This window comes from Squalius cephalus (genome assembly GCF_949319135.1).
Source record: "Squalius cephalus genome assembly, chromosome: 3".
NCBI classification, from domain to species: Eukaryota; Metazoa; Chordata; class Actinopteri; order Cypriniformes; family Leuciscidae; genus Squalius; species Squalius cephalus.
The window spans coordinates 15240909-15267763 of record NC_137124.1 but is presented as its reverse complement, the minus strand read 5'-3'; the positions used below and the strand labels follow the sequence as shown (position 1 = coordinate 15267763).

General features: G+C 37.7%; 2 protein-coding genes across 3 annotated transcripts in view; both read left to right on the top strand.

Annotated features, from left to right (window-relative positions):
- abhd17c (abhydrolase domain containing 17C, depalmitoylase) overlaps positions 1 to 12910 on the top strand; it is a 40251-nt gene extending 27341 nt beyond the window's left edge. The window contains exon 3 of the mRNA XM_079866529.1: positions 10988 to 12910. Coding sequence (XP_079722655.1) covers positions 10988 to 11207 — 220 coding nt within the window. The 3' untranslated portion in view covers positions 11208 to 12910. The remainder of the gene's footprint in view (positions 1 to 10987) is intronic.
- Positions 12911 to 19947: 7037 nt separating this feature from the next.
- The window catches only part of cemip (cell migration inducing hyaluronidase 1), a 122040-nt gene continuing 115132 nt past the window's right edge, over positions 19948 to 26855 (top strand). Inside the window, exons 1-3 of one of the 2 annotated variants that reach the window (XM_079866510.1) lie at positions 19984 to 20108; positions 20188 to 20282; positions 20959 to 21051. The gene's annotated coding sequence lies outside the window, so the exon portion shown is untranslated. Of the gene's footprint in view, positions 20109 to 20187; positions 20283 to 20958; positions 21052 to 26855 lie in introns of both variants that reach the window. The other variant, XM_079866509.1, reaches the window with a different exon arrangement.

The following is a 26855-nucleotide window of genomic DNA, read 5'->3' as shown; positions in this document are numbered from 1 at the left end:
CCAGTCGTGATAGTTGACACTTTTGCCTGTTTCTGTCAATGCGCATCTCTTTCCTTGAATGTGTCAGGTGACACGTGTGGTGTTTCCGATTCTCATTCCCTTCATCTCGGGCTGTAACTACCATGTCTGGCTTCTGAGATAAAGCTGGTGAAAAACAGCCGATGCGTGTACAGCTCACCTGTGCAGCAGAGGACACCTATCTTTATTCCGCACTCATTTATATCAGTTGTGATATACCCTCATCACGACCCGCCGTGCATCTTGGCACGTAAACCCTTTCGCTTCAGCTCCCTGCATGTTCTAGTTTATAATAATGTCTATTCTGGCAGTTAGATTCTCCTGCTTCAGTATTTATAGAATGAAAAACTTTGTCATGTCGCGTAGCCAGACCTTCAGACTGACGGCACAGCAGCTTTCATTGGCCAAGGAATACCTAGAATAGAATAGAATAGACTTTCATTGTCATTGTGCAGTGACATTTTTCCATATGCATCAGACGTTCAACCAACAGTCCGTGGGTGTAACGTCTGAGGCTGAGACTACATGTCGTGAGACATTTTCTTTTGGTGAATTCCTGCTTTTTTTTTTATTAAATGTTTCAGCAGGGACTGTGTGAGGAAGCGGAGACAAACCACGAATCAATGAGAAATTGTAAGGAAGTAGGAAGCAACTGTAGCACATGAAATCTCGTGTTTCAGGCTCTCCATTGTCCTATTATGAGTGCGTTAGGTTGACCAGCCAGAATGCTTTTGTAGCTTCATTTTTGAGCAAAATAAACAAAGTTTATGATACCATTTATGTCGGATGAAATTGCAGGAACACATTTGAGACCTGTTGGGGCAAAAATACAATGCGCTTTTAAGTTAGCTTTTGATTAGAATAATAATATTTTATATATATTTTAAAAAAGTGAGCACACTAACTTTTTTAAATTAATATGACTTAGAAATAACATACACTACCATTGAAAAGTTTGGGGTCTGTAAGATCTTTGATAGATAGATAGATAGATAGATAGATAGATAGATAGATAGATAGATAGATAGATAGATAGATAGATAGATAGATAGATAGATAGATAGATAGATAGATAGATAGATAGATAGATAGATAGATAGATAGTCTTTTTAATTCTCACTAAGGCTGCATTTACTTAATATTTAATTTTTACTGTGTTTGCTTATTAGACTAGTGTCACATGATCCTTCATAAATCATTCTAATATGCTGATTTAATGCTGAAGAAACATTTCTTATTATTCGACATTGTATTTTGTGCTCTGCTTAATATTTTTGTGGAAACATTACAAATGTCTTATTGCCATTTTTGAGCAATGTAAGGCATCCTTGCTGAATACAAGTAGTAATTTCTTTCAGAAAAATAAGAAAAAATATAGAAAAAATAATCTTACTGACTGATGTGCAAAACTGAACCGCAAAATAACCATCGAATAGATTTTTGGACAGTACAAGCACATCTGCATTTGAATTGCACAATTAGGAAGTGAACGTAAACTGAATTTGCAATCAGTGAGACTGAGCGCTCGCTGTCCATCTTGATTTCTCAGCATGCATCTCATAACACATCAGTGCAGGCGTGCACGTCGCACCATCAGTTGTAAATGTGAGCTCTTTCTGACGAGATATCACCACCAGCTGTTAAATGTTAAATATGATGACGTGGAGAAGAGCAACATGCACATGATCCCAAAGACATTAATATTTTGGCTAATATTTTCGGCCTATATTTTCTTTTCAGGTAAAAGGAATGCATGCCAAGTGAACTGACTTGCCTTAAATGGATTTTGGTTTCACTTTTTTGTCATTAACTTTAGTCTTAGAATTCTACTTTTCGGCTGAGATCAAGTTTCGCCCTTAAGAGGCATCACAAAAGGTCTATGGGTAACACCTCTAAGGAGCTCACATGACTGCTCATTTGGATGTTGATACTCATGGGTTTACTCTTCAAGGCCTTTTTTTAAAAATTCTGGCGGAGTTCAAAGGTCTTCCATCCCTGTTTAAACTTGCCAAGTGACTATTCATGAAAGATTTTCTTGATCTCTTTCTGCAGTACTTTAAGGGATAAAGGAACAGAAGGAGGTCAGAATAATAAAATATCCGTGTCATTCTTTACAAGTCAAGCCTCGGTTAAGCTGGGTCTGAATCGGAAAGCGGAATGTGGATTTCTGGATTAAACGCGATTAGACGGTAGCGACCGGTCTGGAACCTCTCTTAATCGCTGATCCCGTTTTATCCGACCTCATATTTAAATCTAATTAAATTGCGACAAGATCAAATTGCAAGATTAAGGGCTGTAATGGGAAGATTACAGCCGTAGCTCTCAGACAGAATGTTGTTGAGGCTTTAGAAACATGTAGACAAAACCAGAATGACGGAAACCTCCTCTGTTTCGTTTCTCGTCTCGTTTCGCTCCCTCTCTACACCAGTCTGGGTGAAATTAGCGATGGCCGGGGGCACGCTTCATTGTAATCAAAGTGATTCTCTCTCTCTCTGAGGCAGATGCTCTTTTTCTCGCTCTCTTTTGGGTGATGAATGGAAGGTTGAGTGGCCTGATTCTCTCCTACCCCGTCAGCACTTGTCAGTGTTTCATAATGAGAAGCTACAGTCGTGAGAGATTGAACCGTCTCTGTGTTCTAATAGCTCGCCAGCCGGCCCCGTCAAAGACCCGTAATGAACACGAAGCCAGCTGACGGGAGGTGTTAATGAGCTAGCTGTCTTGACGCCGGCTTGCAATTTGTCGAAAGCATTATGGTTTAACACGTCGTCTGTTTCCCTTAATAAAATGTGAAATCAAATTCAAAAGATGCAGATTCAAAATTGGGATTTTTTTTTTTTTAAGTGAAAGTTACTGAAGGGGATTAGCACTGATAAAGTAAATAGTTTTTGCTTTAGATTGACTCACCTGGGATTGAGTTAGGTGAGGGTTGTGATAGTGCTAAAGTAAACTGGCACTGTAAACTGTTCTCATGTGGTTTAAATCCTGTTTGTTTGTTTGTTTTTCATAGAGCACCAAAGGGAAATTTTAATAATCTTCATGTAGCTCTTTCCATACAATAACAGTTCATAATGACCACATCTGCTGCAAGCAGCAGCAAATCTATATATAAAGCACCTTAAAAGATCTTTTTTGCAGTCGACTTAAGTCATATGATGGTGAACGTTATTTCACCAAGTAGAACATGTTCCTGGATCAACATCTTCCTGGATCAACATTTCAGTAATTTTAGGGACAAGTTTACAGTTTTTAAAAAATGTAGGCTTACCAGGGATTTGGGCTTCTACATCAGTGTTGTTCACCGATCATTTCCCTCTGATTTTAGGGATGACTTATGGGTAGGGTTAGGTTTAGGGTTAGGGATAGGGTTAGCACTAAACTTTTGGACAAATGTTGTTTCAGGATCTACAAAGTGTTGATCCAGGTATATGTCTCTCTGGGTAAAATCACAGTGACCGTTATATGATAGCTAAGTATTAGACCAATATTTTGATAATTATTCACAAAACAACCTTTGTCTGTTTCTCGTGCAAAGCTATCGTATGGCTTCAGAAGACTTTTAAAAATAGTGCATGAATTAAAAAACTTTCATGGTTTTGTTTGACAATTGTTTTTTCTATATATCAATATGACTTTACAGTGATACAACTACTACTACAGGGCTCTACACTTACTTTTTGAACAAGGAGCACTGGTGCGCCTAAATAAAAAAATTTAGGAGCACAGACAAATATTTGGGGGCACAGTCATTTTTGTTGTATAAGTTTATCATTATAGTTTTATTATTAGAATTATTCAACAATTAAATTTACAATGCTCATTGTAAGGTTAAGAACATCAGACCAAAACTTTCAAACAAAAGATTTTCATTTAATTCTATTTTATCGTCATGTAGATTTCATTTATCATTGTATGTAGGCCCTATGTATGTTTCACATTTTATCTGAAATGAAGATCATGTCTGAGTCACTTTGGCCAAGCTTTGTAGCCTGGTCGCCTTGACCTCTTTCCAGCAGACAGCCAATTTTCAGCACATTTTGTAGGATCAAACAGTTCCAGGGAGGGCCCCTCTGTGCTGATCCGAATTAGTAGGGCCCTATAAAATCCGTTTTATTTTTTCCCAAATTCCGTTTTATTTTTTCCCAAATTCTGTTTTTTCCGTTTTAATTTTTGCAAATTCTGTTTTTTCCGTTTTAATTTTTGGGAATTCAGGTTTTTTTTACCCTTTACTGTAATTTTAGTCGTAAAAAGAGTGTTTTTAATGTTAATGATTAAAATGTACACAAATAAAATAGGAATGACCCTAAATTTATTGAGGTTACAAACAAAATTCTCATTTTAAGAGATGTTAAATGTGGTTTGGTTTGTTTACATTAGTGAATGTATTAGGCTAACTAACATGAACCACGAGCAATACATTTGTTACTGTATTTATTAATCTTTGTTAATCTTAGTTAACCCTAACCCTGTATTTTTAATGTTACTTCACACAGTGCATTAAGCTAACTAATGTTAACAAATACAACTTTTCATTTAAATAATGTAGGCTACTAAATGGTGAAATTAACATTAATAAAGATTAATAAATGCTGTAAAAGTGCAGTTTATTAATAGTTAATGTTAACTGATCTAGTTAACTAGAGTTTAATAAATGGAACCTTATTGTAAAGTGTTACCGATTTTGTTACCGAACCGATTCAGTGTTGGACAGATCAGTTGTTTTAACCATTCATTAAAGTGAATCGGTTCAAAGGAGTCATTAGTTCGCGAATCGGACATCATTAGCAGACTTGTACGCGTTGTGTGATTATCCCGGCAGTTTTAGGACATCGCACAAGATTTGTCAACACAGAAAACATTTCATCATTGGATAGGTTTTGTTTAGTTTATTGAAAGTGTTTTTTACGTCAGCTGAATGGGCGGAACGCTTTTCAGAGAAGAAGGAAAGGTAAAAAAGTTTTTTTTTTTTTTTTGCACAATTCACACCCAGCGGTAACGTTAGCCTAATTCAGGAAAAAAAATATCCGAATGCTCCACGTGAAACCTCGTTCTTCCGATCTTTTACCATTGTGTCAATTCTCAATTGATTTAGATTAATAAGCGCGAGGGAGTGAGAGAGAGCAAGACAGTTTGAAGACGCGCGCGCGACCGGGCCTCTCTCTCTGCTCGTTCTTTCAGTAATATGCGATTTTCCTCAGACATACGTTTTTCTCCTACACAAAAACAGAATTTTATTCCAAATATGTAAAATTCCGCGTTGACACTAGATTCCGCGTTAATTTGCCAATTCCGCTTTTCCGTCCGTGAGCGCGGAAATTATAGGGCCCTAAAATAGTTTGTGTGTGGGCACTGTAGTTTTTTTTTATGAGGCTACAGACTAGCTACTTAAGATTTAGGCCTAAATAACTGATCTCCCGGTAATATAGTGTCCTACTCTGCCCCTCCTCACGATGATGTATTTGCAGCTGTTTCTATAGAAAAATGCTGTGTCACTCGCACGAGTGCGCCCAAATATTTTTTCACGTTCGCACGCCGAAATATTTACTCGCATGTGCGAGTGAAATGGGCGCACTGTAGAGCCCTGTACTACTACATCTAATAATAATAATAATTCTTACTAATCTTCCTTTGAATTCTGCACAGAATGTTTTATTTTAAAGCGATGTGAAGGAGATTAGGAGGGAACTGCGGCTTTACCAAGCTCAACAGCTCTGGCCAAGCTGTGATATAAACTAAACGCTATTGGCTGTTTTAAAAAAGGAGAGGAGCTGTTCGATATGTCCCACCCTGTCTTCCTGTTTCAGTGGAAATTACGTCAACACATTAAATAATGCTGCGTGTTTCAAGGCACTTTAGTGGGCCTTTAAAGAAATGGTGCATTTGGGGGTCGATGGAGACTGATGTTTCATAATTAATATGAACACATCTGTTATTTGATTGTTATGAGTGTAATACAGATGTTCCTCAAGCTGTCCCCCCCCCCCCCACACACACACACACACACAACCCATTATGCCAACGAACCAGTGTTGAGAGACATGCAACAGAAGCCGCTCTGCCATGTACCTGGCGGCTGAGGGTGTTAACACACTAAATGTGATTTAAGCATCCCAGGTCTCTGTTGCGAGTAGGCATTTGTTCTCAACTCTATCAGACAACAGACAACTTTCTGCAGTAGTTATCACATTGCATAGTTGAACTTTACTCTACTTTCACCAAAATTCGCTCATGTTCAGCGCCTGCCCTCATTGAAAACGTTTGACCTCAGGTCGCTTCAAGACGCTGCCAGTGTGAACACCCCATTCAAACAAACTAAAACACCCTGAACAATCCTTAGATTACAAGTCTGGAAGCAAATCCGGTGGTGTAAATTCTGGAAACCACCACTGCCAAGTCCAGGATTTCTTTTCCAGTCACTGATTCCAGATTCAGTGGAACTTAGGAGTGGGAGTGTGTCCGTGTGGTTGGGTTGGTGGATGTTCGCAAAGGCTGTGAATGGAGAGTCAGGCTGAATGAAAGTTTGATGACTCGCCTGTCTCTGTAGATTTGCTGGCTGCAGTGTGGCATGGTTTGAATATTAAAATACAGTGAGGGAGAGCCAGTGATGGTTGACTCCTATTGTCAAGGGGTAAAGACAAACAGAGAGATGCTGTGAGTGATAGTGTCATCTTGTATTGGCACTTCTGGTATTGCTTCCCTTCTCTTCTCTGTGGGCCATGTAGCTCTTTTCAAATTAACTTCATTGAAACATGGGCATCTTTTTAACTCCTCGTCCAGTCAGTAGTGTTGTCGAAAATATAGATTTTTCGATGCATGTCAATTCTGAATATTCTGAATATATTGTTTTTATACATGTTATGCAGTATCGATACACCAATACCAGCTTTGCTCTGTCACATTTGCAAAATTTTCAATACTTTTGTGATCTTTCACACATTTCACTAGATTTGAAAAAAATATCTATTTTTTTAAAAACACTTTAAGGTCTCCCTGCAGTTTTCCTCCAAAATTAAGTAAAGTAATTAAGACTTAAGTACTGTAATTTTACTGCTGTAAATAATTTTTTATTGTTTTTTTTTATAAAAACATTTATTGTATAAGAAATATTGAAATACAGTTGTTATAATAATGCATTATTATTGTGAAATATTTCGTATTTAAATTTTAGTTATTTTCATTCTTACTGTGCAGTTGTATTACAATTAGGGCTGTCAATAGATTAAATCGCACAAAAAGTGAGCAAGTTATCGCGAAAAACTTTAATCGCATCTTTATTGGGAAATTAAGCATACACCATTTATCTTTTTGAACACGTTGAATTTGTCATCATTTTCTATATCCAGCAAAGTAAACCATCAGATTGAAGGGTGATTCTCACAAAACTGTATTTTCTGCAAGCTTTTTTCAAGGTAAATGTAGGTGTCTCTTTAAAAAAAAAACACATGGAGACTCCAAAAGGACACCAAATAACCAAATTAGATGTCCATATAATTAAAAAATTTGTAAAGCACCCATTAAAAAAAAATACAGAAAAAAAAACTTTTCAAACTTGACAGTGTATAGGATGTGTACAGTGCAACAGCAAAGAGCTTGATGAAATTTTAGACAAGTCAAGTTGCGATACCAAACAGGATCACATGGAGATGCCAAATAAACCCTAAACCAACCGCCTTGACCTGACTGCATTATATACATACTACAGTACAGGGATACATTCAGAATTACTAAACACAGCAACATACACATGACAAGTCAAAACATTATCTTGATTGTGAGTGGAAACAATGTTTATGTGCTGAAATGTGTCTGTACATAAATACAATGTGCGATCAGTGCGTCGAGAGCGCACATACATGGTTTGATATATCAGCCTGGTTTTCTTTACATTAGCGCTGTTTCGGACTGGTTGTTTTAATGAATTATCTTACTGAATCATTGGACTCTGAACTTTTTCAGTTTAGAGGCTTAAAATGATCTGATCACAAACAGAAGAAGCGAAATCGGGTTAAAGTCACCTGACTTCTGTAAATTTCCGCCTACCAGGGTTACAGATGCTTGTGCCTGAGGAATCAAATTAACTTGTGCCAGAATTAAATTAACTTGGATACTGTACAATATGATACCACGTGGAAAAATTGACATTGAATATTTTTCAAGGTGTTGCAAGTTAGAACTTCCAGTACTACCAACACTACCAGTCCATGTGCAATCTTTCTTAGTTGCAAGAGCGAAATGTCAGGTGCAAATCCAGGAATGGACGGAAAGTCCAAAGCTAGGCAAGAGTGAATCATTCAGAGTGGAAAAAGAAAGAAATTCTTTTGGATTAAGTGTGCTGAGGTGGTACAGTTTTTAATATGAAAAAGATGAGGTAGGTGAAGTCAGCCAGTGCCTCGAATCAACTGCTCTCTTACAACATGAAATCGAAATGCAGTTTTGTGTTGTTGTTTTTTTTTTTAGTCTGTTTGTTAGCTTGAAGGAAATCTATATGCTAGTATGGCAGAAATGCCTATTTAGCATTTGTTCTCAGTTGTTCTCTTCACAGAGTGAATATATTGATTAATCCTCTTGTTACAGTGTTTTTTCACATTTGTTCAATAAAATGTTCCACTGAATGTAAATGTTCCACCTGCCTCTGACAAGCAGTATTAAGTAGCTAATCCTAGTTCACGGCAGTGACATAACTAAAGATTATTGGCATAAAAAGGTTTAATCCCTTTGACTTGTCCCAACCAAACTTTCAATAGGAATATGCCAAGTTAACATGGTCAAATTAACCCCAGCTATGCCAGTACTGTGCCATTCAGGGGTACAAAATAAACCTGCTTAGAGTGCCCAAAAGTAAAGATTTCCAACCTTTATTTTGACCCTGAAATGTCTGAAATGATCCGGTTTTAAGAGGCGGCTCCTTTAAGGCTTGTTAGCCAATCATAAGAGTGGCTGTTTACTAACATCATTGCGTAAGAAAAATGTGTCAAAAGATCAAGGCAAATTTGATTTCTCATGTCATGATCCCTTTAATTTACTTCTGTGAAGCTGCTTTGAAAAATTTCTGTATAAAAATAAAGATGACGACAGATGCGAAGTTTTTTTCGCTGCTGTGTATAATAGACCTCATTGGTCGACAAGTGAAAAGTGTGCTTAAGCGGTTTCATGGGGTCTTTAGGCTTCAAAGCCCACCAAAAGTAACATTTGGTCGTATGTTTTGCATCCTCCTATTTGAACTGAAGAGGGAAAAATATAGTAAGTAAGCTAAAGACCAGAAAATGCTCCTTTTAATGAGCGTTCCCTCAGTTTAGCAAAACATGCTTGCTGTTTGTTGCATGATAAAAATACAATATTTACACGCTGTCAGTCATCCATTGGAATGTGCTGGGTTGAAATTTATGCTGCATGTTTATTTGGTTGGTGTTTGGATAACGGCACCGTTCTTCATAGGCGGTGTAATTATTCCATCAGCCAGTGTCATGCATTTAATCTCCTCGCTTACTCAAATTTGATTGCCTGTGCACCAATGAGGAAAATAAGCACCAATTAAGCATGTTGACCGAAAAATTAATTAGTATGTCTGTTTGACTCCTTTGGACTGAGGATCACAGAAGCGAGTCAGCAGTTCTGCATAGCCGTGGTAAAGCTTGTGTGGATGTTAACCTGTGATCACCATTACCTGTGTTTACTGCAATTATATGACTATTGACAATATGCGGAGTAAGACATTCCAGTGTAAAATGCCATTTTGTGATGTTTGGAGTGTTAAGAATTAACATAGTCCTGTGTTGCCAGACAGACTTATTCATTCATCATTTTATTAATGTTACTTGTGTTTTAAGCAATGCTCGTTTGCATAACAAATGGCATGTAGCCATTTCAATTATTTATTTGTAATTTACACTACCGTTGAAAAATGTGGTGTTGGTAAGATATTTTTTCATATTTTGAAAGAAGTCTCTTATGATCACCATGGCTGCTTTTTTTTTTTTTTTTTTTTTCTGACCAATATTTTTAAAAAACAGTGATATTGTTTTTGAATATATTTTAGAATATTTATTCCTGATGCAAAGTTGAATTTTCAGCATCATTACTCCTGTCTTCAGTGTCACATGATCCTTCAGAAATCATTCAAATATGATGATTTGCTGCTCAAGAAACATTTCTTATCATTATCAATGAGTACGTTTACATGCACACACTCATAATGGGATTAGGGATTTTGCAATTAAACTTTACCTCAAGTAAACAATACTCCGATTAGTGCTATTAAGCTCATAATCATGAACACACTTCTTAGCATAATCAGAATAATGAAAATTGCATGTAAATGGCAGTAAAGAGGTTTGCTCGTGTCATGTATACATCTTACTGTGATTAAGTCCTACCTTACTCTTATTATTAGAATAAATAAATGCATTATTAGTCAATGTAGTCTGTTGAAAACGTTGTTGTGATGCTTAATATTTTTGTGGAAACTGTGATGCACTTTTTCAGGATTCTTTGTTAAATAGAAAGTTCAAAACAACAGCATTCATTTGGAATAGAAATATTTTCTAACATAATAAATGTCTTTACTGTCACATCAGTTTAATGCGTCCTTGCTGAATAACTTTTTATATAACCTTTTATAACTTTTGAACGGTATAGTGTACTTTTTTTTTTAGGAGTGTTCTTCAGCAGATTAGCTGTAGAATTGAAATAAAAATTTCATTGATATTAGTTCCAACAACAGATTTCTGAGGTATAACGACAACACTTAGAGAAACTGTTGTTGATCACTTTAAATGTTGCTTTACATGCCAGCCGGTCTCTTCCTGCCTTAGTTTGACACAGCTTGACCAGAATAAGTTGTAAAGTGGATTAGATGTTGTGCCGCAATTAAAACAAAATCTATAAATTCACAAGCTTGCAAAGCACTTGACAGAAAAATATCAGTCAGTGGCATTGATTTACTTGTCTGATACGACTTCTTCATATGTTTCAGCATCGACAAAGTCTCAAAGGTGGCATCTCCAGTCCTGGTCATCCACGGCACAGAAGACGAAGTGATCGATTTCTCCCACGGCTTGGCCATCTACGAGCGATGTCCACGTGCCGTGGAGCCTCTGTGGGTGGAAGGCGCCGGGCACAACGACATCGAGCTTTACGCTCAGTACCTCGAGAGACTCAAGCAGTTCATTACGTTTGAGCTGGCTACCTCCTGAAGACACGGCAGGCCGAGGCGCACGCACACACTCGCGCGTGTCGTGTAGGGTTCCCCTTTACCCATGGTTGAGGACGCCATCAGTACTTGCACTTGCTGAAGGGAAAAAAAGCGGAAGTCTCTCTCTTGATCTTTAGGAGAGTTTTCATCCCTACAGGGGAAACGTGTTTTAATAATTTCGAACCACTTTCTATTCTTTTATACTTGATGAAGAAATGCTGAAGTTTTGCACCGCATTCAGTACGTTGCGTTTTTGATTTAAACATTTTTCTTCCTTTTTTTTTTTTTCAATTTTAAAAATGCTCCTCAAGGGTTAATTAAACTGATGCACTTTTATTGTGCGGATATTTTCAGGTTGATATATTTTTGTTTTCGATGATGATCTTTTTTTTTGTGTTGGGGAATTATGTCATGGCATTCCGTTTTATTACGTTTCAAGTAGATTAGTACAAGATAAACCAGTGAGTGACTTTTTACATGGCCAGTTTGTGCGTGCGTGTGTGTGTGTTTAGGTGCGTTCATACGCACATGCATTTGTGTGGTAAAGGCCACTGACTCTTCGGTCGAAATAATTGTAGCTTGGGCTAATTAAAACAGGAAGACCTGTGAAAAACACTTGACCCGTAAATAATGAAGATGTACTGTCCGTGAATACAGTGGGAAGGGGGGGGAGGGTCGTATTGTGAAACATGGTGCTTTGTTGCAACAGCATTCAGGGCATTGTTTCCGCATAAACACTTCATCGTTTTTACCGTGGGTTGTATAAAAATGTGAAATTTCAAGCTTTCTCTTTTGCTTTTAGCATTGGCGTTACAATAAGCCTTATGTTCTCTGACATTTCGCTCCGACATTCCTGTCAATGATTTCTCGGAATTGGGATTTTCAAGATTTTCTCTGGGCTCCCGCTCGCTGCTACTCTAATGGGAAAATCACTGTGAAAACTGAACCTAGATTTAAATAAGGTATCGCACCACCTCACCATTTTGAAGTTTATCCTCTTTTCCAGACATTGGACAAAAACCCAGTCCCTCATACTGCAAATGAAGGATTGCGTTTGTAGACATTTCACCATAACGCTACACAACAGAATGTTTGGAAGTGTTTTCCATGTTAATGAAGGACATCGATTGCTACCAAACTGGTGCGATCGTCCGATTGTATGTTCGTTAACTTGACTTTTTTTTTTTTTTTTTTTGCTGTAAGGTTATGCAGTGGCGGTTCATGTACACTGTTGTTCAGAAATGAAGCTCTTCCGTGCTTGACCTCAGTGGACTCGACACCCTCTTTTTAAGGAATGGCAGAAACTGATCACATCTGAGTCCGTCATTGCTTTTGATACTGACATTTTTACAATGTTTTTTTAGTAATTATTAATATTTACACCTCTTTTAATGCTGGTTTGTAAGATAACTGTACTGTACACCCTACTCTCTCTCTATATATATAGGTATGTAAAATATGAAGTAAATGGTATTTAGCTTTGATTTTTATTGACACTGGAATCACAGTATGCAAATATAATGCAGAAAAAAATTTAGTTGGTACAGACTTTTGCTTGTAGTTTTTTTTTTTTTTCTTTAAATATCTTTAAAGCCTTAAATGTGCTGCGAGGCAGATTATTGTTCTTTCTGTTGGTTGTTGCTTCATTGCAACACAGTGGATATTGTACTGCTTATAAAGGAATAAAGGATGCATGGAAACCCAAACTAGCTTAACATGTGAAGGCTTTTCATTTCTCAGGTTGCTGATTTTTTTTAGTTAAAAAAAAAAAGTTTACCTGCAGACAGCTCTGCCTGTTTTAGAAGGTCAGATGTGTGCAAACAGTGTTGTGCAAGACTCTAAAAGGTAGCTGTTTATAATGCCTAATTTATTGCAGCATTAACATCTTATTAAAATAGCTTAACCAGTGATCATTTCATATCGGAAGCTGCACATTTAAATAGGTATACGAATATCAATGTATAATTATTTAGCTTGATAGCTAACTTAAAGCGATGTGAGATGTTTCATTTGTCCATTAAGAGCATAAGTTATGTACTTTTTAGAGTGAAATCTATATTTTTATTTGGCGAGGATGCATTAAATTGTTTCAAATAAATGCTGCTCTTTTGCTCTGTTCATTAAGGAACTCTGAAAATCAAAATCATGGATTCCACAAAAATCATTAAGCAGCACAACAGTTTTCAACATTGATCATAAAAAAAGTTTCTTGAGCAGCAAAACAGCATATTAGAATGATTTCTGAAGGATCATGTGACACTGAATACTGGTAATGATGCTGAAAATTCAGCTTTGCATCACCAGAATAAATAACATTTTAAAATATATTCAAGTAGAAAATGGTTTTTTTTAAACTGGAATAATATTTCACAATATTACTATTTTTGATAAAATGCTTGTTTAAAAAGTCAAACCAACCCCAAATTTTTTAATGGTAGTGTAACTAATACAAATGTAATAAGAAATGAATCCAGCTAGCTATAATATTATGATCATAAAATGGAAAAAGAGCATGACATTTGTAAACCAATTGTGTCAGATTTGAAGACGAGAAGGTCTTTTTGCAGTGCGTCAAAAATAGAACCTGGCCAACTGCAGATGTCCATCAACTAAATGAGTGGCGTGACACAACAGATGCTTCCGGCGCAGACAGTGCTATTGATTTTAATGGCACTGCTCTAGTTTTGATGTGCCACACGTCTTCGTTGTGGACACAGTGTTACTTTCTATTTTGGCGAATTGATTTCGTAAACGTATTGAATTATTTGGTTGTCACTTATAATTTAGAACTTTTTGCCAGATTAAAGCCTTTTTTACTTTTACAAGCCATGAATACAAGTTTGTGATTTTTACCATGTTTGTGCTTTTTACCTTAATCTTGTAATAGTGTAATAGTAACTGTGTGACAGACTCCTCTTTTTGAAACATTTTATCTGCTTATATCCTTCAAACATCATCTTAAATTTAACAGTGAATTGAATCAGTGCTGTGTCCAGACTTAAAGAGCTGGTGTTCCTGATTACTTGTTTGGATTAGAATACTGTTACTATTGCAGGAGTATAGCCACATTTTCTGTATGTTTAATACCCATAAATTTATACTACATTTGCTGAAATGTGTTGTATATAACAGATCCTACTGCATGCAATATTTTTAGATTTTTAATGCCTTTCTTTACTCATTTGCCAATGTTTTTAAACTAAATTGGATTTAAAATGCAAAATAAGAGCTGCCATGTGACTGCCTTCATTAGCCTTCTGTTTAACTGTTTAAAAACATAGTTGGCAGTGGAGTGTATACTGCACAGAATGCAATAAGCTAGTTTTCCATTATGATCGCCAGAATGTAGGCTCACTAATGGCCGACGGTGGTCATGTGTGTGATTCTGGCCAATAGTGAGCCTACGTTCTGACGTACAACCCAGAAGCGCTGCACTGTTACACTGTGAACTCACTCAGAGGCCCACACAGAAGAAAATTAATAGTTGAAAAAAGTCATTATTTTTGTGTGTGTTTTGCGCACAAAAAGTATTCTCGTCGCTTGATAAACTTATTGTTGAGCCACTGTAGTCATTTGGACTATTTTAAACATTGTCTTTACTAACATTCTGAGCCGGCAAGTTTCAATTACATAGAAGCCTATGGAGGAGTGAGACAGCTCTCAGATTTCATCAAAAATATCTTAATTTGTGTTAAGTCTTACAGGGTTGGAACAACATGAGGGTGAGTAATTACTGACAGAATTTTCATTTTTGGGTGAACTAACCCGTTAAAAGGTTATATATATGAAGTGCCTTCTAAGAGTGTAGCCTTTTTTTCTTTCTATCTATAAATAAATCTCCCAGATGGTTTATCTCTACCGTTTCCTTGTTTCCATTGTTCCCTTGCTCTATCTCTCTCCCTCAATCCACAAAAGCCGTTTTCATAGAGGAAGGCTGTTAAGTTCTGGAGGTGTCTCCCGTTCTTCAAATGCTGAAACGCGACAAGCAGGTGGAACTGGAGGCGACCATTAAGCCTCATCTGTTGGAGCCAGCAACAGTTTTCATTGGCCAGGGACCAGATGTCCTGTGAGGGTGAGGAATTGGCAGAGCTTAAGGTTGAACTGCTGATCCAAACGGGTGGAGAGCGCCAATGTGGAAGTCCAAGAAGCAGTTTTCACCGGGTCAGGGGTGTGGATACATATGATGATTAGATTTCTGTGGGCTTTAGGTGTGTATGGGTGTTTTAAGGTAAACATGGAAGTATATAATATGATGTATTTGAAATAGGATATTTAGTGAGGGGAAATGTATGGTGTAAGACCAGAAAATGAGAAGGTAAAAAGGGTTTATTTGGTTTTCATTTTTGACTACTTTTTAAGTTCTTCCTGAAGACTGAACGCTGGACAAACAATGGAACACTGATGCAAAAACTGCTAATCAAACTACAACACAACAAAACGATATAAAAAAGAGCTGAACACTGATGTAACAAACTGCTAAAAGTAAACAATATAAAGAAAAGCAGACAGTGACCAGGGGCAGCAGTCAATATAAATATATAAAAACTTGCATAAGAGCATCCTAACCCTGCTCTCTCAAGTCTTTCGAAATCAAATGATAGTTTTGTGTGAGAAACAGACCAATATTTAACATATTATTTGATTAAATTTTCCCCTCGTACAGCAGCTCCCAAATACTACAACTTTTGTACATTCAAACATGTGACATTAAATCAAGAGACCCGTGAGAACCAACGTTCTTTGACATCACTCACATCCAACCTGGTTCAAATGGCATATTTAAAAATGCAACATAAGGGCTACAAAAATGAAGCAGAACATCTTATAATCAGTAAGGGTGGTGTAGACCTAGGTCTGATCCTCTGTTATCCACTGTCCCACATTCCTAGGAGGACTGCAGGAGTTCCCACACTTCACTGGGCAGAAATCCACCCCAGATACCCAGACAAGAGGCATCTCAGTCCGCCTCGAGTAATCCACACAGGAAGTTTACCTTTCCGGAGAGCATACGCAGGCAGTTATTCCAGCCTTGGATAAGTGACAGATCATTTGGCAATGGGAACCAGGCTCACACTGCCTGCTCTACACTTGCCAAACTCTTTATTGGGGAATTAAAATATATTTAACCAGGACCGAGTGCAGACTTTCCAAATGAAACCCTCAATCATCAAGACAGAGATTGATTCTGTTTCATATGCCACACCATCTTGAAAGGGGTTGTATGATACTTTTTTTCTCCCTGAGGTTAGGTGTTGTTTTATTTTTTTATTACTTTGGTGAGTAGGAATGTATATATTTATAAAAATGTTTATTTATTATATCGATCCTTTATATAATGATAATTTATTTTAAAGTGTAAATAAAAGTGCACACTGATGAGCCAAAACATTATGACTAGTCACAGATGAAGCTTACTAAGAAGGCCACATATTAATGTCTAGGAAGATTAGGTGGTGAGCAAACAATTGGTTCTCATAAATCAACGTATTGGAAGCAGGAGAAATGGGCAGGAATAAAGATCTGAGTGACTTTGACAAGGGACAAATTGTTATGGCAAAGCAAGTGTCTCTGAAACTGCAGGGCTTGTGGGTTGTTTCTGGTCAGCAGGGGTGAGAATTCACCAACAGAGGTCTGAGGAGGGACAAACCACAAACCAGCGACTGGGTGTTGGACACCCAAGGCTCATCGATGGAGCCAACAGTAAGTCTACTGTGGCACAAGTCACACAAAATCTTAATGATGGTTATGGGAGGAATGTGTCACAACACACAGTGTGTCGCACTCTGCTGCGTATTGGGACTGCGTAGCTACAGACCAATCAGAATGCCTATGATGACCCCTGTCCACTGTAGAAAGTGCCTACAATGGGCAGGCGAGCGTCAGAACTGGACCTTGGAGCACTGGAAGAAGGTCGTCTGGTCCAATGAGTCTCATTTTCTTTGACATCACGTGGACAGCCGTGTATGTGTGCTGTGTTTACCTGGGGAAATGATGGCACCACGATGCATTGTGGGACGACGACAAGCCGGTGGATTGAGTGTGATGCTCTGGGCAATGGTCTGCTTGGAAACCCTGGGTCTGACATTCATATGGACGTAAATTTGACACATGCCACCTACCTAAACATTGTTGCAGACCAGGTACACCGCTTCATGACAATGGTGTTTCCTGATGGAAGTTCCTCTTTCAGCTGGAAAAAGCACTCTGCTGCCACACTGCACACATTGTTCAGGAATAGTTTGAGGTGATGAAAAGTTCAGGGTGTTGCCCTGGCCCCCAAATTCCCCAGATCTCAATCCAATTGAGCATCTGTGTGATGTGCTGGACCAACAAGTTTGTTCCACAACGCCTCCACCTCGCAACCTACAGGACTTGAAAGATCTGCTGCTAATATCTTGGTGCCTTCAGGGGTCTAGAGTCCATGCCTCGGCGGGTCTGTATATATATGGCGGTCCGTGCTTCGGATGAGACGTTAAACCGAGGTCCTGACTCTCTGTGGTCATTAAAAATCCCAGGATGTCCTTCGGAAAAAAGAGTAGGGGTGTAACCCCGGCATCCTGGCAAAATTTGCCCATTGGCCCCTGTCGATCATGGCCTCCTTATCATCCCCATATATACTGATTGGCTTCATTACTCTGTCTCCTCTCCACCAATAAGCTGGTGTGTGGTGGACCTCGCATCATCCAGATATATATATATATTTCTTTTTTTACATGCAGCATATCCTACTTCCCAATTATCATTGTTCACATATAAATACTATGGCATAAAAACGTTTGATTGTGACATACATATATACACATATAAATTTCAATGCTTTCGGTTTCATGTCAGAAATCCAAAATTCTGCTGTAGCCATAGACTGGGGAAGAAACCATTTTTTTTTTTTTTTTTCATTGTAAAATGAATCCTTTTTTTAAAAGATCTTGCATTCAGCCTCAGGGGCCATTACACTTCACCTTTATCAGTAGCTGGGAGGTTCGACTAAGTGAACTCAGATGTACTCACGCTTGAATTGAAAAGAGGGCAAGGTATTTACCTATCTCAGCAAGCCATTGCTAGACAGCGCAGCATTTCTGCTGGGATAATCTTCTTCCAGGAAAAACAATGTGCATTCCAATTTTCATCACTCCATTTAATGAGCCCCGGGGTTGCATTTCTGTCTGTTTTTGAGTCCTTAGAGAGACTTTGCTAATTCAAATAGAAATGCTTTTGTAGTGCTCTCATATTTGTTTGCATAATTCCAAATAATTATTCTCAGCCTACATGCGTGTGCGCGTATTTGTTTGTCTGTGTCCTACAGGCAATAACACTGGGATTTTGAAGTCTATGATGTATGGGTGATATTTTATATTGAGATTTATTTTAGATGTCTACAAATTTTAATGCATCATTCATGGAGATGATACCATCAGGCCTCTGTGAAATTAAATGTGGCCATATCACAGCCCTGCTGAATTTACAAAAGCAAAACCACTGAAAATGTTGGTTGTAAAATAATCATACTGCTCTCGTTGTATCATTTCATATTTACATTTTAACGTTCATGCTATTCCTTGAATTTTATATCCTTGTTATTTCCTGCAGAGTAACCAGATCTTTACTACCACTCATCAGAAATATAAAACAACTTCACCCCATTAACTAGGCTAACAGTGAAGTCCATCTGTTATTTAAATGGATCAAAACTGTTTGATGCCAATTACATATTATTAATGGGCATCAAAAAGAATGATGCCCATTACATATTTTTTTTTTTTTTTTTTTTTATCAGTAAATGATTACAATTTTGTTCATCATGCTTCTCAAAGCAGTTTCATTTTACAAGAGTGTAAAAACGATACGAAGCTATAATGCATCTAGCCTACATGAGTCATTTAGGAACCTGTTTATTTGGACATTCCGTTTGAATCCTCAAGTCAATATGAATCACAACAGGATGTCACTTTATTAAGTTTTATGTCTCTTGGAACAATGATAATAGCGACCTCTATGGATTAAAACTGATAACTGTTATTCATGCATGCAGTAATAGTCAATGTTCTCTCTCTCTCTCTCTCTCTCTCTCTCTCTCTCTCTCTCTCTCTCTCTCTCTCTCTCTCTCTCTCTCTCTCTCTCGGGTCATAATTCATAATCATTATTATTCTATAGCAGTGCTGCTTTCCACAAATGTAGACAAAACTACTAGCACATTTTCCCTCAGTGAATAGAGCGATTTCTATTGTGTTCCTCGTTTGAAAGTCACTTTGAATAAAGGCATCATAAGTAAATTAAATAAAATCACTTTTGTTGTTGTTTTGAATAAAAACACCTGCTGAAATGTGAGTAGAATAGAATTGAAGTCTCACGATCACCTGTTACTTCGTAGTATTCTGAATGGGACACAAACAAAAGTGCTGTTTTCAGTTTAATCATTTTTGGCCGTGACCTTTTATAGCCTATCTATCCCTAATGACTTTTATAGTCCCTATCCTTTTGAATGTACTTTTTTTCTCCACTGGGAGCTCCTGTCACTTAGACAAATTCTATGTTGTGAGTAAACCTGTCATTAAAGATAATTCTGATTCTGATTAATCATCTCATTTACAGTCAGAGGGTTGTCGAATGCATGTGAAGTTTTCAGTTTGGAACGGCAGAGACTGTACATTGAGTTCTTGAACCGCACAGGGATCCAGTGAGCCAATCAGTATTAAGTAGGCGTGCCTTCGGGTTCATCTGGCCAATCGTCGCGCAGTGGGCTCGGCTTCGCACCGGCGTTGTAAACAGTGGAAAGCAGGAGACTGGAGGTGTGTATAAATATCAGTGTGTCGCCCGTGCTGTCTTATGAACTCATGCCGCGCATCAGCTGCTTGTAGTCCGCATCGTTTCCGTGGAGCTGATCTGCAATCTGCTCATGCTACAGGTTGGTCTGCACTTCTGGACCTTTATCTTTGTGGATTTTGAAACTCATGAATGATGCCACTGTTACATATACTTTCAAGGGTGCAAACCGACATGTGTACTTGAGTGAGACAAGTGCGCTTTGATTTCTGCGGATTTGATCTCACTAGTGGCGGTGAGAAGCTCGTGCGTCGAGGTGCGTCTTTTCTCATTTCATGCCATCCATTACGCGCTCTTGTCTTTTATCCATTGCCATTTTTGTGTGTCAACAAACCGGCGCGTTTTTGCTGGCAAGACCAGTCATACATAGAACAGAGAAATTCAAGTTGTGTGAGTTTGCAAGTGTTTGTGGCAACATGTTTCACCGGTGCAAGTTCAGACATAAAGAGCATTAACAGCTCGCGATTATGACGCGCATCATTTCACCTGAGCGTCCGCGCGCGCCATCAGCACCTGATCGATTTGACAGTTTCATCTGATTCTGTTACATTAAATAGCGAAGATAAGTGACTAAAACTTTTACACTGCAATTTACATTATCATATAATAACTGTGGCATTTAATGTGGTATGAGAATGTGCTATAATACAATATCGTATAGTAAGGAATAGTATAATGTGCATCAGTGTATAATACTGTAGCAGAATATTATAGTGTGATGCAATGTAGTAATGTATAGGGCTGTTTAGTGAAGCATAGTGCAGTGTACTTCACATAGTGTAGTATATTGTGGTACAGTATTGTATTGTGTCAGTCTAATACTGTGGTTGATAGTAGTGCTAAATACTATAGTGGAATATGGTAGACTAAATGTGGGATCATATTATAGTGTGCACTTTTGAGTTTCAAATATCATATACTTTAAATATAAGCATGCACCTTTACGTTTCCCATGACACCTGGAAAGTAGGACCCCGTGAAGGACAACAGTTTCCACCCATTTCATCATCATCTTGGAAATCAAGGTATGCTTTATTACTCTCTATTGTGCATGTGAACATATTAAAAAGCATGCTTTTGCTGAAAATGGTGTAATAGTGCTCAGTATGTGAATCATGTGAATAAGCACCTGATGTTAGCAGAGAAAGGATTAGATCCACATTCCCCTCAAAAAGACTTTAGGTCTTTTTCCATGTGATGCTTCATACTGACATCCAGTACCAGACGGGTATCAACGAAGATGAGTTCAATGCTGCACATATATGAAAAAGGTCCTTGTAATGGCATCTCCGCCTTTCTGTCCACCAGATGAATGGGAATGGTACCAAAACCACAAGTTGATGTGTGGAATGAATCCATTCCATGCTGCTGGGTCATTGAGACTCTTCTGTTTCTAAACAATGCAGACTGGCAGCAAGTTCTTTTCATGCATTTGTGAAATGACGGCCAGCAAGTGGGCAGATGTTTTTTTTTTCAAACCCCATTCATCAGCCACTAAATGGTGTGTGAAATTGTAAAGGGCAGATATTTATCTCTTAAGCTATGCTGTGTGAGAGGCTGGGAGTTTATTTTAGAGTACTTGTTAGAGGAAACAAGAAGTATTAATAATTTGTGCATAATTCATACCGTTTGCATTAGGAATGCTATTGCTAACTTATGGTTTTGGGATCTTTCTGCTTCCAAATGTAACGTTTAATTCAATGCGTTACTGACGGTTCTTGAAGTTGACAAGCAAATTTCTGTGTGAGAATTGTTTCTACACCAACTTTTTATTCAGTGTAGATGGAGACCAGAATATCATGGAGACTTTCTTTTAAAACAGTGTTGTGATAAAATCAGTGCACATGACGTTACAGTGTCCAGATATTCATGTCGATCTGTATGATGGCAGCTACCCATGCTTGAACTTGAAACGGTGGCATGCACTTTTGAACGCGCTCCAGCATCACAGCTCTGCACAGTTGGATGTTTTATTGAGAGCTTTCGGCTAGTCGTAACTTGTGCATTGTGGGCAGGGGTCTTGTGCAAGTGCCAGTTATTTTAGGTTGTTCATTAAACACCTATGAGATGCAATGACTGGCTTCAGGCTGACCTAGTTGAAGACAGGTGGAGGCGGACAGATGTCCTGTTGCAGTGTGTGTGTGCACATATGCATGTGAGTTTAGGCTACAGTTTTCGAATTTGGCCAGTACCTTCCTTTTGCAACAGCCTATGTGTGCGTCTGTCATGTCTTGAAATGAGCTTAAAGCGTTGTAGAGAATTCTAATTCGGTCAGTTTTGAGGTTCAATTTCAGTTAGTACGCTGCCTTACAAGGCAGATGCCTATGTAGTTAGTAGACAGCAAGGCAGCTTACAAGGTTGTGGAACAGAGCCCTCTGTATTCCCTGTTGTCTATCTCTTATACTCTCTCTTTCATCCTTACTCTTGCCTCTGGGCTAAATCTAGGTCTGAGTTATAAAACAGCTTGTAACCACAATCCATGCCTCCTGACCACAACAGATAAAATCCTTGAAATATCACTTAAGACTTATAAAATAGCACATGTTGTAGCTCCTTATCCACAATGACTCACATTTCAATCTGCAGCAGTATCATAAATGGCGTGTCTAAAGCATTGCAAACCTTTAGTTCATGACTAATAAATGAAGTCATTTTTTTTCGCTCAGTTCCCAGATAACTACATATTAGACCTACCTGTAGTAGATTATGAACGGAATAGTTTACTAAAAGCAACATTCTGTCTTTATTTACTTTGTCTTTCATTCACTCACTTATTTACTCATGTTGATCCGATCCGATCCTGTTTTTTTTTTTGTTTTTTTTTGTGGAACACAAAAGATGAATATTTGAAGAATATGCATGCAGTCCTTTTCCACACAATGTCAGTTCATAGTGAGCATGACTGCCGAAAAGTGTTATTTTACTATTATATACTATTATTAATATTTTTAATATTTTTAATTTAATTTTAGTTTTAGTAATCTTATTTTATGCAATTGTCTTTTTTAATAGTTCAATATTTATATTTAACTGTAATTTATTTTAGTTTTAGTTGTACTTCAGCTTAAACCTAATATATTTCAATATGTTGCCATCCCAGCATTTAAAATTTTAAAATTTCATTTTTTTTTAATTAAAGTTTTTCCTCTAATATTTATATTTTACTTTATTTCAGCTTTATTTTAATTAACGAAAACTACATTTAATAATCTCAGTTTTTGTTAACAATAGCAGCACTGCTATCAAGCTCCAAAGAGAATAAAAACACTATAAGGAGCCTTTCACACTTGTTCTTGTGTTGGAAAACACCTAGAAGCAGCAGAGCGGAAGGGAATAGAGTGCAGGGGTCTAGCTAATTTTAACGTGGCGTCTTAAAAATGTGGCGCACATGGTGAAAAAGCATTGAGATGCTTCAAATGTTGAAATACATTGTCTAGCCCATGCTTGCATACCAAAAATCTAAATATAGCACTGTGAAAAAAACAAAAAACCATTGATTGAACAATCTCTAAAAGTCTCATAAAAGAAATGAATAACATGAAGCCACGTAGTAACAAATTTGATCGAAACATGCACATTTTTCAAGCATATTGTGTTAAGACGACACTTTGAATCTAAATTTTGATTCTACAAATGGGAAGATTATCAGTGAATAACTACTTATATTTTGGTCTACTACTCACACAAACCTATTGTATGACTTGGAATATAGTGCACAAGTCGTATGGACTTGAATTTTATTTTTTGTCCTTTGTTGGAGCTTGACATTCATAGACAAAAGGATAAAAAAGAAATGTTCTTCCAAATGTAACTTTTTGTGTTACATGGGAAAAATAAAAACATAAATAAACCTTGCACATACTGGCACACAGTGCACCTGTTGTGTTTTGTATGTATAGTGCATATGCGAATGTATGTGATATTTCCAGTGCAGTCTGAGCTTTGGCTTTACCCTGCTGCAGTCAGGGGGATTGCGGCGTTCGTTCATCCACATAATGTCATGACACTCACCTCAGCTCATTTCCATGTAAATGAGTAACTACACGGGATTTGGAATATTGACATGAATATTGAAAACAGGGAGAAGATGGCAAGTGAATGTACTGATTTATATCTACAAGAGGCCCATCTCTATTTATCACAGAGTTGGAGTCATTGGAAACATTTAAATGAATTTGATTTTCTTATCATGGGCTTGAAATTTGATAGATGGGTTAATTTGAGTTTGAGGTGTAAATGGAGGGTCTATTAAGATTTGCTAATTAACTCTAGGTTCTGGTTGAAAGCCGTACCTGTGCTGTCAAGGGTTTATAAATGCATTTCACTGTCAAATTGTACTGCGTAAGAGTACTGACTGAGCTATAAGCCTTGACAGGCTGTAAATGGTTGACAGTTGTTGCTTTATAGAAGGTGGAAATAGTGAAATGATGTGTTGATCAAAAAGGAGTCACCTTAAGAGCAAGTCAAATTGTAATACTGAATGAATTTTATTGGTTTGAGCCGGTATTTGTTGTATTAAAGTGCCCCTATTATGCTATTTTAAAGGTTCCTAAATTAGTTTTGGATGTCTCCTGCAAAGTTTACATGCATCCAAGGCCCCAAAAAACCCCAAAACATTAGAATTTTCTTATAATATACATTGCATAATATACATTGTTCCAAGATTCACTCTCCCTAATCCCCTCCTTTGGTCATACGGCCTAGTCTGTTGTGATTGGTCTACCAATCTCTGGAAACGAACACGCCTATTACCACACCTGAATTTCAGCTCTGGAGTCTTCCTCAGCAAATATTACCTATATATTTGGGTTGATTTTGCTAGCAATATTATATTCACCAAAATTTGTACACACTTTTTTATTTGGCCATTAATAATAATAAAAAAACTCTTACAGGTTACTATAATAATAACTTCCATGTATACTTTACGTTCAAACAAACTCTTTCATTCAAAACCAAATGGTTGATAGATTCTTTTGCACCATGCAAAGACGGTATCTGTGTAGCATTATGAATATGTCTGTTTCGATATATTGGTGCATGTAAATGAAAACGTCACTATGTAAAATTATGTAAAACAATATGTAAAACTTAAATAATAGTTTTATAAGAATTTGACTTGCATGTTGAGTCTTCAATGACTGTTTGAAATGATAGTTTTGAAAAAATCTGAAAAGAACATAATTTTATGCCAATGTATGCCAAATACTGTACATAAAAACTGAGTTACTGAATAAGGCTGTGTTTAAATTTGTTATGTCGCCCAGGCCTATTTATAACATGACAGGAATTCCTCCGTAACAAGGCAAATCAGTGATTTAAATAACCTGGCATATCTAGCTTAGTCCTGAAGATGAATGGGTTCTTTGGTTGCTGTATAAACAATTTGATTGGCCATATGGGCCTTACAAAGCGTGCTGGCGCGTTGACGCATCTGCGCGTTTACAAGATCGATGAAAATCACCGCAATGAAATTTTTCACCATGATCCTAAATTTGCAGCACGAGGATGCCGCATATGTGCATTCATTAATTATGACCAAAAAGCGCTTGGATCCGTCCCGAGGAGCCTCAAGGTTATGAATGTGCAGGTGTACTCTGACAGCGCTATATCTCTCGGACTCCGTATAATCTCCCAGTCGACGAAATGAACAGCAGGTTTGTCAGGCCTGACACCTGTCAGAAGCTAGAGTAATTCATTGGCTGTCAGGAGGCAAGCAACAACCTCGTTTTCAGTGCAGACTGTCAGATGTTACCGACAAACAAGGTAAATTGAAGGGGCTTGAGGAAAATCAACAGCTCTCTGGAAAATAAACGAAATAAAAATGCATTTGCTTCCGTTCAGCAATGCATTTGTGGCACTGAAGACATTTGAGGAGTCCTGTAGTTAGTTATGCAGTGTCATTTCGTAACACTAACCACCAATTTGTAGTAAAGCAGGTAGAAAGGAATGCAACATAGACTGCTGTCAGGAAAATGACTGGTGACTATAAACCCGGCATATACCTGGCAGGAGCAAACACCTGTTCCAGGCTGCTAATGTATGGGTTTCTTGGAAAGACAGCGAGATTGCTGCATGAACCTGTAATAATACAGACACTAGTATATTCCCCCAGGATGCATGTTAACAGAAGTGTTGCATGCACAAGGGCTGCTCACTTTCTCTAAAACTGGCCCATAGCCCCTCGAAGGATTTTTGTTCCCCTGGATGGGGTGTTTTGGAGAAGGTTTCAGGCCTTTTATCGCCATCTTCATCTGTGGTTGGGGTTGGAGCTCCGCCATCTGCTGACAGACAGAAATGAAGCCATATGTCTGAGGACACACTGACCCTTCTCAACATGCGTTGAGTGACTGATACGGCTGTCCGTCATCCTGGCATCCTGGCAGTGTTTGTGTTTTTTGCAGATTCTCGCTTCCACAGTTGCAGGGTAAAATTATAAATTACTAAGACAGTTTGAAAAGAATGTGCAACAAAAGATGATTTATGGCATGAGAGATGCTGCTCAAGTGTTTTCTCATGTGAATCGCTTGTGTTTATAAGGATTCTGATTATTGATTCTGAAGGGGGTTTGTTTTAGGGGGGAGAGTGGATGATCTGTAATTCAGCTGTATCCTGATAAAAAAAAACAGCAGGGGGGTTTGTTGATTTGGAACTGTAGTTGAGACAGATCTGGGAAAATGGAAATCAGATTTGATTGTTGAATTTTTAACTGAACTGAAATGGTTCCAGTGATGCACGCAAAGTAATTCCAGACTTGTCTATGAGTTCAAATGGTACTTTTTTGAATTTATGTCTTTGTACAGGGAGTTGAGAAACTATAGGTGTTTTT